Source organism: Rhyacophila brunnea, unplaced genomic scaffold, assembly GCF_057557595.1.
Source record: "Rhyacophila brunnea isolate RB1 unplaced genomic scaffold, BYU_Rbru_1.0 scaffold_7, whole genome shotgun sequence".
NCBI lineage: Eukaryota > Metazoa > Arthropoda > Insecta > Trichoptera > Rhyacophilidae > Rhyacophila > Rhyacophila brunnea.
In genome coordinates, this window is record NW_028233339.1 from 34,951,172 (window position 1) to 34,968,541 (window position 17,370).

At 32.8% G+C, this 17,370-nt stretch overlaps 1 protein-coding gene across 1 annotated transcript; it reads left to right on the top strand.

Annotated features, from left to right (window-relative positions):
* The first annotated feature begins 193 nt into the window (after positions 1-193).
* Positions 194-15,708, top strand: LOC147064782 (uncharacterized). Its single transcript, XM_085957506.1, has 9 exons — positions 194-611; positions 2,607-2,810; positions 3,941-4,009; positions 5,982-6,146; positions 6,591-6,764; positions 6,960-7,100; positions 8,006-8,773; positions 11,488-11,846; positions 14,465-15,708. The coding sequence occupies exons 1-9, from the start codon at positions 462-464 to the stop codon at positions 15,081-15,083; spliced, it is 2,649 nt and encodes an 882-aa protein (XP_085813632.1). The 5' UTR covers positions 194-461; the 3' UTR covers positions 15,084-15,708.
* Positions 15,709-17,370: the final 1,662 nt, after the last annotated feature.

Sequence of the window (17,370 nt, forward strand, 5' to 3'; positions counted from 1 at the left end):
GGACGATTTATGAAACATTATTTAAAATCCATATTATAATAACAATGAAAACACTATGAATAAACTCGAATGAATTGTTTTAAAATATTCCGTCGACCAAAAAGGTTGTCTATGATAACACCATAAAGTTCGAGAACATAACATAACCTATAGTCTATGGTACATAACCTTGCTTGTTTATGGTAAGCATTGTACAATAGAAAGTCCGTTTGAAATCGAAATGGCGATGCTAATATTGTCAAATAATATGTAAATGAATTATAATGAAGTATTCTGTGAGAAAGTAATATATATTATACATTAACTAATCTATAATAATGATGTTTATTCACGTGTCGCATAATAATGAGCGCGTCGGCACGGGGTATTTGCATATTATTACTCTTTGTTTATCGGAGTCAGCTGGTGAATAAACAAATGGATTTAAATATTAAAAGCACTGAGTAATCATTACACGGACAATGGTTATTCAAAGGAATTGGAAGACTTCAAATTCTGATGTGCTGCTGCAGAATTCATCTTCAGAGGATTCTAGTGGTTCTTGGCAGTTACCACCGTCAAACAGGAGTGGTGTAACCCAAAATCCACAAGCTTCCACCAATATGCCAAATGTGAGTACATATTGCACTAGTAAGCCTTTATAATTAATAGTACTCATGCGGTGGATACAATATTCTACTCAAATCAGTAACACTCTTATTCATTTCAAATCAAGGTTAGACTTAGGAACCAAAGATATTCGACTTACCCAATCAACTACTGAAGTATGCATAAAAAATACCTTTTATTCAAAATCATCTATCAAAATATTAAATTAGGAAATATAGATGAGAACAAACACACTTCATTTAATTGTATAAAATAAATTACCAACTGACAATTTGCAATTTTTGTCTTCATTACGCTGGGAGTTTTGTCCTATTTGTATTTATAAACCTTTAATTAAATTTAATTATCCAAAAGATACAGTAGGTACTCTATATTGACAAAAAAACATTGAAAAACATTCCATCATTCACATTTTAAAATGATAAAGGATCTTTACCGCATTCTGTATCAATGTAATATTATTGTCATTATAAGGCCTCCTAAATATAATAAACATTTTTTTTAATTCAACGAAAGAAATAGTTTATTCAATTATTAGCAAGTACAAGTACATTATAACTAAAATATGGAGCGATCCGGACATCGGCTAGTAATTAGGGCACTTAATTGATACTTTGCTTTAAATCACAAAAACCGATAGTCATAATTAACCCTTTGGCTGCTACGATGTTGTGCAAAATCCGGTCGAGGATTGCTACCAATAATTGTCGATAAATTAAAGTATTGTATTATTTTTACTTACCACACGAGGGATATTACAAAGTAGTGGAATTAGGAAACTACCCAGCTGAAAAGAAAAATTTTGCATGGTGGCCTCGTTAAAAGATCTCGTACAATATGCGTGATTTGTGAAAAAGGTCTTTATGGTGTTTGTTTATTGGAACATTTAAAATATGTATTGCAAATGATTTTATTTCATTATTTTTTTATAAATGAAACTGTTTTTATATAGCACAAATCCACTCTACTTTAAACACTGAGTTAAGTAAAAGTCTTTCCCATTATTTCAAATGCATAAAATAAAATAAAACATTGTCCTTCCACCAAGAATTTGACTGTAAACAAATTTTTATATGGTAAACTGAAATTTGTATTTGGAATTGTTTTTGTTGTAAAAAGGGTGATGCCATGAAAAAATATACAATAGTTATAAGTTCTAAACCTATCCAGTCACAAAACATATATGAATCGGGTTATATTACACAATAATAAAACTAAATAGATAAAAAAATGTTTCGTACCACTGGTGCAGTAGTATGTTCCCAAATTAACTTAACATTTCAGGCATCAAAAGCAAAACGACGATCGTTGTTAGCATTTCTGGCCATTATCAAAAACAACGATATATCGTTGCGTAGCATTCTAAGGGTTAACACAATTTGATAAGCATTTCATATAAATACTAAGTATTTCATTTGTAATTAAATAGGATGCCTGCAGCTTATCAGTATAGCAAATTGGCCTGAATCCAGTGCTTACAGGTTTAAGTCCCGTCAGGTATCATATTTTTTCAGTTAAATAATATAGGTAATGTGATTGCTACAATTGGTGCAAATTGACTTATTCTTCCATCCGTGAGTATTGAATTTACAACATAAAATTTTTGTTGGATAATCCTAACTAAAATTTGAGTGAAACTGCTAGACGCTTTGGAGAAATAAGAAAGCTTAAAAAATTTCTACACAAAAATAATGTTTGAAACAAACAACCCAAACAGTTTTTTTGTTGGTTAAGCCTAATAATCTTGTAATGTATACAAATGCAGAACCACAAGGTTCCAAGGTTTATTTTTGAAGAAACAAGAGTATTAATGAGGCAGCTTAGAGTACTACTTCATTGTTAGGTTTGTTTTGTCAAAAATAAGCACATACCTATAACCTTGTAGTATTGTGCTTGCGAATAGTGACAAACTGTCCCAAGTGAATATTTACCTCCATCTAATAAATAGGCAGTCTGCCCCACTGATTAATATTATATTTTACAATCTGTTGTTTTAGCGAAACGTCATTAATCGGCAAGTGGCATTGAATACGTTAGCAGCAATGCATCGGAGATTCAGTCTCCCAGGCATCATTCAGACTAACGGAAGACCGCCGGCTGAGTTTAGAGCGAGCGCCAACAAGTCGTTGGACATACTGAGACAAAACATTCAAGCAGCTGTTACCAAGGAAATCGATCAAGTGATAAAGAAATATCTGGAAGTAAGTTAAATAGAGAACAGATAATATTTCTGGGTAGCCTATCGAATCGTATCATGTATGAAGACACACTATATAGATAGGTGAGATCGTACGGAGCCAGTAACAGATTACCCTAAATGCACGTTAGATCCGCATTTAAGGGCCATGTGGTCTTGGACGACCTCTCACCCAGCCGAGGCGAGCAATGGTAGCGCTGAAAAATTGCGCGATGTTTTTTTGTGTTTGTCAGGTGGAAGAGAATTCACTTTCAGAAACTGTTTAATTACAATGGTTTTGAAACTAAGTTTGTTCTATGATATTTGAGTTATTTATGTTGACAGCTGTTTCTGTTATAATCCCATCCTCAGGATGATCTGAGATAACTGCTTCAGAACAACTTAAGTTATCTTAAAACCATTATGATAGAGTTCTATGCTGTAAATGCCAGATGAGTTAACACAATCGCTGCGTACCTTTCAATTAATTTTTGATGACAATGCATTCTTTTAATACTTTTAGCCATCTTTAAGCAGAATTGAATTCATTTTCAGTTAATTCTGTTTTGTATGGAAAGTTATTTCGGAAAAAATTCGTGAAAAGTAAAACACTATTATTGGTTGCTAAGAGGGTCCTAGCAACTAAATTATTAATATATACTTGCATTACTATGGAAATCAATATGAAATGTCAAAATGACATTTCAGTATTCTATATTTATTCAGTATTTCTATCAAGTACAAAACAAAGTATTTATTAATACATAGAATTGTCAAGTTTATGTGGTATATAAAAAGTTCTTTTTATCTTGTAATTATTTCTAATAGGTATATTATCTGAGGTGTTTTCAAATTATGTATATTTATAAAAGTAAAATGCATGTTCCAGCAAAGGTGTATGTAAGTATTTAGGTAATATTTTTTTTAAAATTCTAATTGATTTAAGTTTTGTACAATTCCATTTTGAGTATTTTTTTTATGTTGGGGATTTTGCATATCCCGGGTTGTAAAATGTTCCTGTTTTGTAGTAATGTAACTGCATTAATAGTTTTATCTATTATATAAAACTAAAAAAACACGATATGAAAATAAACAATAAAACCTATACTACTTAAGTACTTACATACTTAATTCTATATATAATTCTAATTTCAGAAATTTTTCGTTCCCGCCGTGAACAACATTCGGTCAAATTTAGGCGAGGAATCAGTCAGCGAGGAACAGGTATATATTATATTTCATTTCGATACATTAATGTTTATTAGTATATCGGTCCATAAGTGATAATGTTTTTTAATTAATCAATAAATTCCATTTTATAACTGTGAAAGAGATTGGACTCCTCTCACAGAGGTAGCACACAAATGTCAGTGTGTACTCGTTTTGTGAGAGAAAGTTCTATTTCTCTGAAATTAGGTACACTTTGCCGCAAATGGGCCATACTCGGACATAAAAACGCCCCACTGAGTATTTTTTTTTATCAACACAAGCTTACAACCAATTTATGATAAACGTATTTTCATTATAAAAAGTTCCCGCAGTAAAAACTTTATTAGGATTCAGGGTAAGAAAGAATAATGCAAATGGAAGTAAGTATTTTATTTTTAATAACACAAAAAGCACAATGTTTTGAAAAATCAAACACAAATCAGTTAATAGCTTAGTTTAGGGTTCGTTTTTGACATATTGTGTATAAAATTACTTGTTTATATAAACCTATTAGACACAAAATATAGGTACGTATGTTGAAAATTTGTTATATAGTTAATTACAATATCTTATCTATTTAACATAATATTATCAGAGAAGCCCTGCATATATAATATGGATTCATACAAAAAAATCGATTATTTAAAACGAAAATGTTTTTATTTGAATTATAATGTATAAAAGTCAGCGTTGAGAAAATAATATTTTGAAAAGCTATTGATTCCTAAATATATTTAATCTATTAAAATATTGTGTAATATGGTTGATCGGTTCTCTGCATTTTTTGCTAAATGATGATATCTTCTTTCTAAATATTTTTTTGAAACTAGTTTCATTAAATTTGTGACGTGGTTTGTTAATGGCGAAGTATCATACATGTGATTATCTAATTCTCTAAAAATACAGTTGCTATTAACAAAATAGTTTAAAAGTGTATTATTTAAATATTCTAAATTAAATTTTGGATGCATACGAATGCCTCCGCTTTGGTGCAGGGCAAAATATATTTAACTCTGAAAACTATTATAAATTTATCTAAATAATGAATGTCATTAACTAGTAAGTACTAATATTTTTTACTTTGAAAAACAAATCTTATATTTTGGGTTCACAATAATATTAGGAGTGCGGTCCTGGCACATGACATTCGAGAGTAAACATTTTGACGTTTGACATAATTGTTATTGTAACAGATGTTTTAGGAAAAACTATCAATGTATAATTAATAATATGCATATATTGTTCCGAAATACTGTTACTCCTTTGTATTCTTCCATTAAAAACACTTTTTAGCCGAATAACATCTGAAATCTTTGTAAAATACAATAACAATATCCGCCATGTTTTTTTACAACACAAAAGCAAACGATAGTGAAGTAGCAGCTTACAGTAATGCCAACAGGCTTTTTTTCTGTTTCGTATTGCTTCGTACGAAAATGACGATATGTTCACTCTCCACAGTCTAATCTCTTTGATATATAGCTATTTTAATTATAAAAATAAATGACATGTGCTTAAATATAAAACTTATAGAATGAGACGGGATGATCTCTCTTCCATCTATAGATATAGCCTGCCAGTATAAGTTGGAATACAAGGCACACGGCTATGTCTCAAAAAGAAACGTTCCTTCTTGGATAATATCATAAACTATTTTTAAACACTTGCAATATGAGCAAAACAAATATCCACGTATCGTTTATGACAACATGAAGGTAGAAAGCTCCTTCAATCTTTATATACTTAGTAGCTATAGAGATCCAATTTCGGCCGCATGTCATTTATATCTCATATAAATATTTGTTTTTAATACTGTCATTGTAAATAATGAATTTAATTAAAATTAATATATTACAAATAATTTGCAGTTGTAATTCTATTCGCCTAGGAATGAGGAAAGACGGCATGGTTACTGAGGAAAGTTTTGCGGTATCAGACAATGATATGTAAGAGGTATCTCCAATAATGTGTTGCATTGTTACTTAAGGTGAGAGCGGTTTGTCGGGCGATGCTGGACGGGGCGAGATGTCTTTATGCTGCTCCGCCGCGGCATCTTCCTCTGGCCACGTCGCGCCCCACGGCTTCTCCCAGCGAACTGAGTGATTCTGAGTCTAGCAACGGAGCCGACTCTCGCTTTGGTAGACCTAGCAGTGTATGTATTAGCTTTATTTCAATCCCAATATTTTCTTACTTTCTGTCATATCTTCTCTCATAATATGCTGAAATTTTTACAAACCTCTGTTAGTATTTGATTATATCAAGTCCTCTCATTATTTAATTTTTTACTTGTTTTCTTTGGACTATTTTATTTCATAGATACCAAACCATTTGTATAAGTGTGATGCAGTCTTTTGTTACATTGAGAGCACAGGTATATTTTTCAGATTATTACATCTTTGGATATTTCAGAATGTAAAATTTCTAGTATATATTCTAAATGGTTTTTCAATACCAGGGCAAAGGATATAATTTGGTGAAGTTGATTTAGGGAAGAAGATATTTGTTTTTTTATCACGTCAAGTATTATTTCTTGAATTCTTCGATACGAAATTCATTTTCTAGGTATTCTAAATGTTGTTTTTTTTTCAATATTCAGAGTCCATCTTACGGAAAGCGCAAAGAGTCCGACACAGATTCAGATGCTGGAGTTGGGTTAGGATCCGGTCGAAGAAAGAGAAGGACGGAGGGTGTTGTTTGTCCTGCTCACAAATGGGATCCTGCCAGACTTACTTCTGATACACTCTTCATCATGGGATCTATTGCTAACAAGGTTGAGAATTGCTCCCAAAACAATCAACTAACATTTAACACGTCAAATAAAAACAGCTTAACATATTTGAGAAACATTTTAATTTTAATAATTTATTAACCGAGTGTTATGTTTTTGTTATTTAAACAAAAAATATTATTTTTCAACTTACATCATACGTGGATTTTTTCCTGATGGCAGTCTATTATTTCTCAGGTTCTAGGTCTGGGTCAATCTCGCGGGCGTCTCTACAGTAAACATGCCGGCTTGCTTCGATATCCTGCAGACTCAGCTGATAAAGAGTGGATAGCTAATCAAAATCTAACCACGCCGGCGGGAGGAAGGACGTATATTATGGTAACTATCTCGCTTTTTCTTTATTCTATGTACCAAACTGATGTTCATCTATACTCGAGGCATTATAAGCCTTCGGGTTAAAGCAGTGAAGAGTTCTTGCTGAAGACAGTGAAATGAAGTTTCTACAGGTGGCCAAGATCCACAGTGGGTTGTAGTTCTCTCAACCCTTTAAATGCCGAGAGGTATTAGAATGGTGGTACCCGACGGGCGACGAATTTCTATGAAAAAATAAAACCTTAGAAACATCATTATTTCATATCAAAACGACTTGTATATCGGTTAAGAATGTCACCATTGATATAAGAGATGGCAGTATATTGTGTACAATACATTAATTTATTTAAAACAATTGATTGGGGCTAGTGCAGTGGGTGTTTTTTATTATTTTTTTATTATTTTCTATGGCCGGCCTTGCATGCACGGATTTGTAGAGTGCATAAACACATGAAACAATGTTCGCCACTAAAGCTGTGGGTTCTATCACGCGTCTAGCAAAACTTTATATTTTGTTTTTTCAATTTGATCCAAAGCAAAGTCTCGAAAGATGTATAATATGTCATTATGATTCTCAATATTTTCTCATCCTAGAAATTAACAGTTATTGCTCATATAAAATATATTAATAAAAAAGTATGTATTATTATGAACATTTGTTTTTTTTAATAAAAAATAAAAATCACTGATGAATGTCCTTTATAATATATTAATTATAATTATTAGCGTATTTTTACCAAACAAACTAGAAAGAATATGGCATGATAAAATGCTATGTTTAGATTACAAAAATTATCATTTTTTAAATTATTTTAATGCTCAATTAATAATACTTCAAGCGTGGGTATTTTATTAATTACCTTGTTTCGTAATTATTATTTTTATTGAAATGGTTGAATTGGTTCTTTCAGGTGTTGGAAGATATCGAAGAACTTGTCGTCAGCGATGACTATCGGCACAGTCCAGCTCTGCAGTTGAATGAACTGTCAGGATTTCGAGCTCCACCTTTCATGCTCAGAAAAATTCAATCATTTCTGAGCAGGCGGGGGGAAATGAGTGAGGAATACAACTCCAGCACGCCTACTCCCACTCCGCCTCCGGCCGATTCTCTTCAAATCGCTTCTACATCGAAGTCTTCCTATATTAAGATCGAAGACGCGGACGATTCATCAGATCTTCCGATCCACCTCAAACCGGAAGATATGGACGATACGAAAGACGCTCATAAAATAATCAAAGCCGAAGATACACACGAACTTAACATGCAGAGGTCTGCGATGATTAATCAGAATGTCAAAATAGAACAGGCCGACGACAACATTATCAAATTCGAACCGAACAGAAACAATAACATCCCGCAACACTCTGGCAGTTTTACTTCTATTATTTCATCCGGGATTCCATCCATTGACAATAGCTACTGGAAGTGTCTGACGGGAAGCCAAACGATGAATGACGCTTCAGGGAATTCGTCAATCGGTAACATGAAAGTGGAATTAGGGTCGGCTGCGGAGTTTATCGACGCCGATATCGAGTTTCTGAGCAGCGACTTTTGTAGCTACGTGGACAGTGAAGCCGACGTCAAGAAGAGCTTTGACAGATTGTCTGATGGAGGAGAAGTGTCATATCAAAATTTACTCACTACCACGGCTCAGACTCCTGTTATCAGCACACACCAGGTCTGGCTTCTGTCTAATTCGCCCCTTTTCACTGCAAATTCGGTTTTTTATGTATTCAATCAAGAAAAATGATGGCCCGCTGTTGATAACTTATTTTACCGAATACCGAATACATGTTTGTTCATCTATAAAACTCAGTTCCGTATATAAAAAACTTCTTTTAGTCTTATAACTAATGCAAAACTTTTTTTATCAGTGCAGTTCTGACAAATCAATCTCAAAGCATATGTGTGAGCTTGCCTTAAAGTTTCAATGAACCTGCACTGTGAAATTAATGCTTCTAGCTAATTAACCTTAGTAATCATCGGCATCTTCATAAAAGAAGGTTTTCAGGAAGGTGGGGATTCAGTTTGGATTTACCTGTGCACCATAGCGATATAAAATCTCATTGGCTGAAAGTCGCTCATGGGTTGACCGGTTTTTTTCTATCAATACCAATACCAGAATCGATACTTTCTTTCAATACAATACCGATATCAGGTATCTATAGATACCTTTTCTTTCGATATGACGGCCTTACTCATGGGCTGCATACCACTAGGCCGACCAATAAACAGCCCCGATTGCTTCATGAAATGTTATAAATTACCTACAGGTCAACCTTATGATAACTTAGCTAAAAGCGTATCCTATATGAGGTATAAAAGCATAACCGCCACTATCCATACCTTATAATTTTTGAGATAATGATTGATTAATGATCGGTTTCTTACTCTCTATACCCTGTAAACTTCAAACTGACGCAGAAACGTAGAGGCGTTCAAAATCGCCATCAAAAACGGCGATCAAATGCATAACCGCCTCTCTTACATTATAAGTGAAGTTCAAAAGCGCCACAACCTAAATGCACCAATCACGAACCAGTAAACACATACACATCGCAAATCTAATATGGCCGCCGTGCTCCGTTGCCATACAAAACTGTTGTGTTTGCTTTGCTTATTATTTAAAAATTAACCGTAAAATGGATCTTTATGTATCATCTGTGAATAGTACTAGTGCTAGAAAGCGTCAAGTCAACAGGGATCAGTGGAAACGGAACGTACAAAAGCGAAATAGGTGAGAATTATTCACATTAAAATACTGCTTTTTACTGTCACATGTTAACACTTTATGGGCCGGAGGACTGGATCGATTTTTAATAAATTATTTTTTTTACAGATACAAACCAAAAATTTTGCCGAATCGGTGAGTAATTGGGAATTTCATCATAAAAAACACATAAAGATGTAGTGCAATAAAATAGGACTGCAAGACTTCTATGCAAAACATGAAAAAGTATATCAAAATATATTTATTTTTATTTTAGTGAAATTACCTCGACGATATAATTGAAAGAAACAACATTTTAGAAAGTCATGAACCTGAGGATGAAAATATTTTGTGTGCCTATTACCCAGAAGAAATTGGACAATCAGTGAAGTTGATGAAAGTGATCGAAAAAAATATATTATTAATATCTCACATTTCATGTATACATAATTACATTTTAATTATTAAAATAAAATTGTAGACTCTTTATTTTAAGTATCCTACAATTATATTTTGATCGTTTTAAATTTTTGTATCCTTTTTATGCGTTTTCGATATTTCCTTTTTAAATAAAAAAAAAACAAATAAATTATATATTTCTATAGATATGCAGAGGAAGCGTATTATCCTTCATATTAACGTGTCAAATTTAATAAATTTAATTAATTGACATATTTTTTGGGTTTTGTTAGCCTGTAAATATTATTTAACAATATTCTATCATTGTTATTTACAAATATTTTTACCTGTTCATTTTTTGTACCATATGAAGAAAATAAAATAAAAACAAATTAATAATAGACATTAGTTTTATTTCGTAGTTCTGGTCTTGCAATGGTTATGTCATTAGTAAAAGTATGTTGAAGTGCAAATCAGCCACTACCACAAACATTCAATAACAAAAGCGCCACTTTGAAAAGATGAGATGCAAAACCTCCACTATTAAAAAAATAATTGTTTTTTTGCAGTAACAGAACTAAAATTGCTTGATTTTGAATTGCGAATCTAAGAACAAATCTAATAGGATGTGAATACAATTCAAAAACACTCAAAACGGTGTAAATGGGACATTAAAATGGTTTTTTTTTTAAATACTGAACAATTTGCATTTGTGGATAGTGGCGGTTATGCTTTTATACCCCTTATATGTTAAATCAATGGATTTACCCATTGTTACAACACAATGTTTCAATATATTTCTTTTTGTCTGATGATAAGTATTCGGCAGTTGACTTAATACTGGTATTTTGACTTGATAGAATAAATTGAGTATGTGTGAGATCTAGCTAGCAATTATGTTGGCCTTTCTGAGTTCAGATTATTTTGACGTTGCTGAAACTCTTTGCGAGTACTGCCTTAATGTCAGGATCATTACAGTACAGTAAAATTAATAGTTTTTAGATTGGAATAGTTATTTGCCAGAAACGATGTAGTTAGAAAAGCAAGCAGGGCGGTTAATGAGTGATTTATAAAGTTGAGCACCATGTTTCGATGCTTCCGGTTAACTGACGTTTTCAACTACTCGAAAAGTGTACACTTGCCCATTATTACTGTGCTAACATTGTGCATGCGTCTGTTACTTTTAGTTATTGTAAACGCAGAGTAGACTTCGCGAAACATACTTACAATTTAATCAATACCTACAAATTGATAAATTTTTTATATCTATGTTACCATTTCAGATAATCTACAGTCAGCCGACTTCGGATGTTTCAATGGCCAAGCCCACGATTGTGACGTCTATCGTCGGCAGCGTAGCCATCGGGTCTCTGGCTTCGAACGTTGTCCAGACGTATGTGTCCGCCGGTTCCCCCAACACCATCAAGTCGATGGGTAACACTACCAGATTGCCGTGTTCTTCATCCGTGTTCTCGACGCCTTCGATTCCAGTGACATATACGCAGACGCTGTCCTCTTTTCCTCAAGCCGCTCTGTCTCCTCATGGCCAAGCTGTATCTCAAGGTCCACAGTGTTCCAATTCGAATGTCACCATCAATATTCAACCGACTGCAGTTCAACCCACCACAAGAACAGTATATAGGTTAGTGCCTTTTTTAACATAAGATCAGAAACAACTGGGGTAAAATATTTTGTGGTTTTGTTCATCAAAATCTGTATTATGGAATAACATAGAACATACTATAGATATCATAAAAGAACCATTTTTAAAAAAACATATAAAAAGCCGTACATAACATTATAGATAATCTCTACCTTGTTAATTCGAAATCGACAGGACTAAAAATCAAAAAAACTCTAATTTCGAAATACAAAATGTATGTATAAACAGTAAAACTTGAAAAATAAGTTTTTTTTTTTGATTCCATTTCCAATACAATTTCTTTCAAATTAATATCAGATTAATCTCACTAATATTCATTGAATTAATTAACCCATTTAGTGCTGACCCCGCGACTGGCGCGTTTGCGTTACCTGGCCATTTGATATAATTAACATGCTATTTAAATGTGGTAATTAAAAATAAATTAACAGCAGTGAAGGGGGATCCTTATGCCAACCGAGAACCTAGCGGAAAAATTCCAAGCTTGCAATTTGAGATTTTTTTTGATAATTTACAATTTCAACTGTATTAATTAATATATAAATATGTATCTGAAAACATTAAAAAGATTTTCTTTTTTTCCCGAATTTCCGAAACCCAACTCTAGTCATAGCTGCTTATTTATAACTGTTAAGGTAAATGTACCAATTATCGGCACCGGAAGGAAAATGTGGTCATGGGATTAAAATAATAGGCTCAGCTTAAATATATTTGTATATTTCTTTTTTTGTATTTATATTTACAAATATTGTTAACAATAAAAAAGTTCAATATCAACAATATTTTAAGTTTAATATGATTTTTTTTATGTTTTAACAACATAAGGCCAATTGGTTCTATTATCGGCACCTGAATTAAATTTAGGTACTAATTTCCGGCAGCTTATGTTTGTATTATCGGCACAACTAAACTTATACAGGAAATTTCTATAAAGTTAAAAAAACTTAACTTAAAACTTAAGTTTAAAAAATATAGGTACAACAATTACTTTGTAAGTAACATTTATATTTTTCTTCATTCATACTTTGCTACAATATAATATATACTTAGTAGGGTATAGTCCTGTTTTAAATCTGTTTTTGATGGTTTCCTTCTTTGTTTGATCCAAACAAGTTTTGAGTAATGAAGCAAAATCTTCTCGCAGCAGTTTTGAATTGTTATTTTGTATTTTCCAATTGAGGATCGAAGTTTTCCATAAGCTTTTAATGGGATGAAAAAATGTTGGGAGACCCTTGTTGTTATAGTTGGATGCCTCTTCAAAAATAGTTTGCACCAATGTCTTCCAGGTATGCCACCAGTGAAGCAATTTGCCTTTTGTAGCTCTTTCAGTAATAAAGCTACACTCTCTATTAGTTGGGGTTATTTCGTTACTGGAAAACCAATTTTTCCCATATGGTGAATCCATTCAACAATCAGTTGCTGCTCTTTTGCGGTCAATATTGTTTTTTTGTTCTTCTTTTTTGTCCAATGATGATTTGCCTAGAACCTTACCCTGGATTGTGGATCTGGGCACTCCGAATTTTTTGGTAGCTGCCATTGTGGCCATTCCTCCTTTAACAGCTTCAATTGCATCTTGAAGCGACTGCCGGCTGTATAATTTTCGCACCTTCTTCATCCATAAAATAAAAATGTTTCAATTATCGGCACCCTTCGTGCTTATTATCGGCATACATTGTAATTGTATTTTAAATATTAAACTATAATTTATATCTCATTTTAAAAAGTTTTAAATTAAGAAGGAACAGTATTTCTTCCTAAAATCTCTGCTACTTGTGTAATTAAAAATAAATTAATAACAGTATTTAATATTTTTGCATAATGATCGATATCTCTTTTACCGGCACATTATGTGCTAATTATCTGCACACCGAATTTTTAAAGTTATTATTCAATTTTAAAAGATTATTTCTGATTCTCCTGATATAAATTTGGTGTGCCGAAAATTAGCCAGGAGGTTAATTAATATTTAAATAATTTAAAAAGATTTTAAAATATTAAATTATTTAATTTCTATCCAACAATAACGCGCTTTTACCTATTATCGGCTTTTTGCCGATAATAAGAACAAGTGCAAATCGTATCGGTGCCAATTACCGGCAGCAAAATTTACTTGATTGTTAGATAAACTAACCAAAAAACACGCAAAATATTTTACACTTTAGGCAAAAAAACAAATTAAATATTAAAATATAACCTTACATCTAATACTTCAGTTTAAAAAACGTTTGAAAATGCTTAACACTAGATATTCGAAATGTTTACTTACTTGTCAAGCTTTTGCCTCAAATATACCAGTACGTCTAAATCACTCGACGTTTGGTAGGAAACAATCGAGTTTCAGAAAGTACTTACAAGCATGAAGCAAAAACTTTATCTCTTTCTATCGCATAAGAAATGTGGATTTCGGATAACACATTCTTACAGCCATAGAAGTCCTGCCATTCTTATTTTTTGGAATTTCTTCTAAAATTGCCGATAATTAGAGCAGTGACGGAAATTGGTACATTTACCTTACTGTATTTTAAAAATGTCTTAAAAATATAAATCATAATTTTTTGTATTAATACTGTGTTTTCAAAATTGTATTTATATTACAGCCTGGCCACCAATTCGAAGACTCTGAATTCTGCCATGAGTCCCTGCTCCACGATAATTGGCTTCGGCGGGAGGCCTTCGGTGACAGGCAATATTATCAACACGGGAAACTTCATCAACATATCGGCCAAAAACTTCTCATCGGGCAACATCCTGCATAATGCCATTGTTTCCCGCAATATGGTCAACCGAGGGCTGAACATCAATAGGTGCGACCTGACAAAATCCGCCGCCTGCAACTTGAATCTCGCTTCTGCCAAATCGTCGACTGTGATACCGAGTGCAGCGTCGTCTACGTACTCGAGAATATCCGCCGTGACGCTCCCGTCAAAGATTGACTTGAACGATGATGCTTCGATCACCACAACAAAAGCTATGATCGATAACACTTGCAACTCGTCTGCGATGTTGAAGAAAGTGCTAACGCTTGGAAGTGCCGGCGTCAACAAAACGTTTTTGTCTCCTCCTACACAAAAGTTGGCGTCGGTGAGGACTCCAGCCTCTGCTTCCAGCGCGCTCAGCGCCTCGCACGCCACACTCTCCGCACTCCTGTCCAGCGGACCGGACTCTTCGCATTCCGATAAAAAGAATTCCTTTGTTATTCCGCAAAATGATAAGTGAGTTTTTGATTGATGTTACATTCCTTTTTTATAATAATTAATCATTTAGTTTTTATTTTGTTCACACGTAATGTATGCTATCCATATTCTCTATTGTGGGGTAACATAAATATTTTTTTTGTCACTTCATAATTTAATTTAATATTTACATAGATATATTTTTCAACTCGCTTAAACCCTTGAAATTTGATGATTTTTTCAGTACTTGGTCTTGTTCAATAAGAATTGCCACCAATATCTACTGACAAGACAATTTTATTGTTGTAAGTTACTACTTACCGTAGCATATTAATGTGAAAAGACTTAATAATGACATGTGACATCGAAACGTGTTGCCATTTCTGAAACGACATGCACAAAATATATTATATTGTAATGTTTTCCGTTAAAAAAATATTAATTTTCTGAAAGAATATTGATTCATCTAATTTAGAGATAGACTGTTTAAAGTAGTTTAAATTTCTATCTGACATTAATCGTCATAAATTTTGACAACATGGTAAGCTTTCACGGACATGCCAGTTATAACTAACAAATAATTATTATTCATAAAAAAAATGACAGTAGGTAGAGCCATTTCTCAAACTATCGATTGTGCTATGAAGATGGTCATAACAGACATGAGGAAAAGTAAAAAGAAAACTATCAGCTCGATCCCAAGCGGAGCATATGGGCCTCCACTCTGTGGAGGCGGTATTAAAAGATTCTTTGGTTTTATGAGAAATGAATGTTAGCCAATTGCTCAACCTATTGGGTTCATACTCTGGGTACAAACACATTGAAAAAACAACATGTGAATTTGCCAGACCTGGAATTCAAACCCGAGACACACGACTCTTAGCCGAGATGAAATGCATAGAAATTTAAGCCGGCTCTCACATCTAAACTCGTCTCGTCTGCCGTACAGCCATAAATCAAACCTTCCAAGAACGTCTATCCGGTGTTGCATATGAAGACTGCGCACGTCTAACTGGCGACAGTCGCATGTAACCTTTGAAACATATAGATATTTGGATGCGGCGATTCGCGAGCCGGTATAGGAATGACCAATTCGTAAATGTTCGAATGCGTCTTGGTGTCTTTGACTCGCAGCTCGAGAAGCACGCCACTTGTCGATTGCAACAGTAGATGATTTTTTCAAACTAAAAAATTGCATTCGACCAATCTGAGAAGCTCCATTTGGCAATGTGTGTTTTGTTAATAACGATGACGTTACATCAACGTATTCAACACGTTGTAGGCGAGACGAATTTTGATGTGAGAGCCGGCTAAGGCAGATTGATATTATATGTCCTAGAAAATAATGTTTCATTGAAATTATCCTATTTACGAGATGATATCAATGTTCATTATTTATTTGGTAAGTTAATATTAATGTAGATATGACTGCTATAGCCGAAGACCGTGCGTCTCATATTTAATTTTAGTATAATTTATTTCATACTCGAATTGAACCGACAAAGAATGAGACAATCTTTTGAAGATGTCACTACATCAGAATGACAGCGATGACAGTTACAAAGTCAATGGAGTGCAATTCTAATCTGACCTACGTAAGCTTATTCAATTTCATTATATTGTATTTTGATCAAAGGAAAAATAAGTTGAATATTAGAAAAAATAATGGTTATCTGTAATAAATAAATCATTGTCTACATTTGAAATTAAAATGACAAATATAAAATTATATTTTCTTGTTGGTGCTTCCTAATATAGGATCTCGAAAAGTTGAATATTAAAAAAAATTGCAAGTGACACCTCAAATTCTGAATTGTCCATGAACATGACGTTTACTATGTATCAATTATTGGGAGATGTGGAACAATGTACTTAAATGTACCTAAGATTAATTATTATTATAATGGGTGTTATCGATATCAATGGAATGTATTTTAGTCAGACATATTATGTAGTATAAAGTATGTATGTAGTTGATATTAATTTATGTGGAAACACAAACACTCTTGCCGTTTTATGTAGCCATCCAATAGACTGCAAATTTTGGACCAGGTTTTTTTTTAATTTTTGATAATGTTAAATTTCTCTTGAAGATAACATAAACAAAAGGTATGTGTACAATAAATTAATTTAATTAGTAATTATTATTGTTGAATGAGAATATTAAATATGCAAGATTTGTTGTTTTGTTGTTAAAATCAGTTGCCATTTTATTGCCTTATATTTTTGTTTAAAGGTAATACTCATTTCTTTGATACCATGTACATCAACATTATTATTTATTGTTATTATTTTATCGATATGTAGTATTTTTTTTTCATTTAGTACTT

Excerpts from the sequence above, each read along its gene's own strand:
- LOC147064782 (XM_085957506.1), top strand. The coding sequence starts at position 462 with ATGGTTATTCAAAGGAATTGGAAGACTTCAAATTCTGATGTGCTGCTG. Across the intron at positions 612-2,606 it reads CTTCCACCAATATGCCAAAT|CGAAACGTCATTAATCGGCA; the intron begins GTGAGTACATAT and ends CTGTTGTTTTAG. Across the intron at positions 6,147-6,590 it reads GCTTTGGTAGACCTAGCAGT|AGTCCATCTTACGGAAAGCG; the intron begins GTATGTATTAGC and ends TTCAATATTCAG.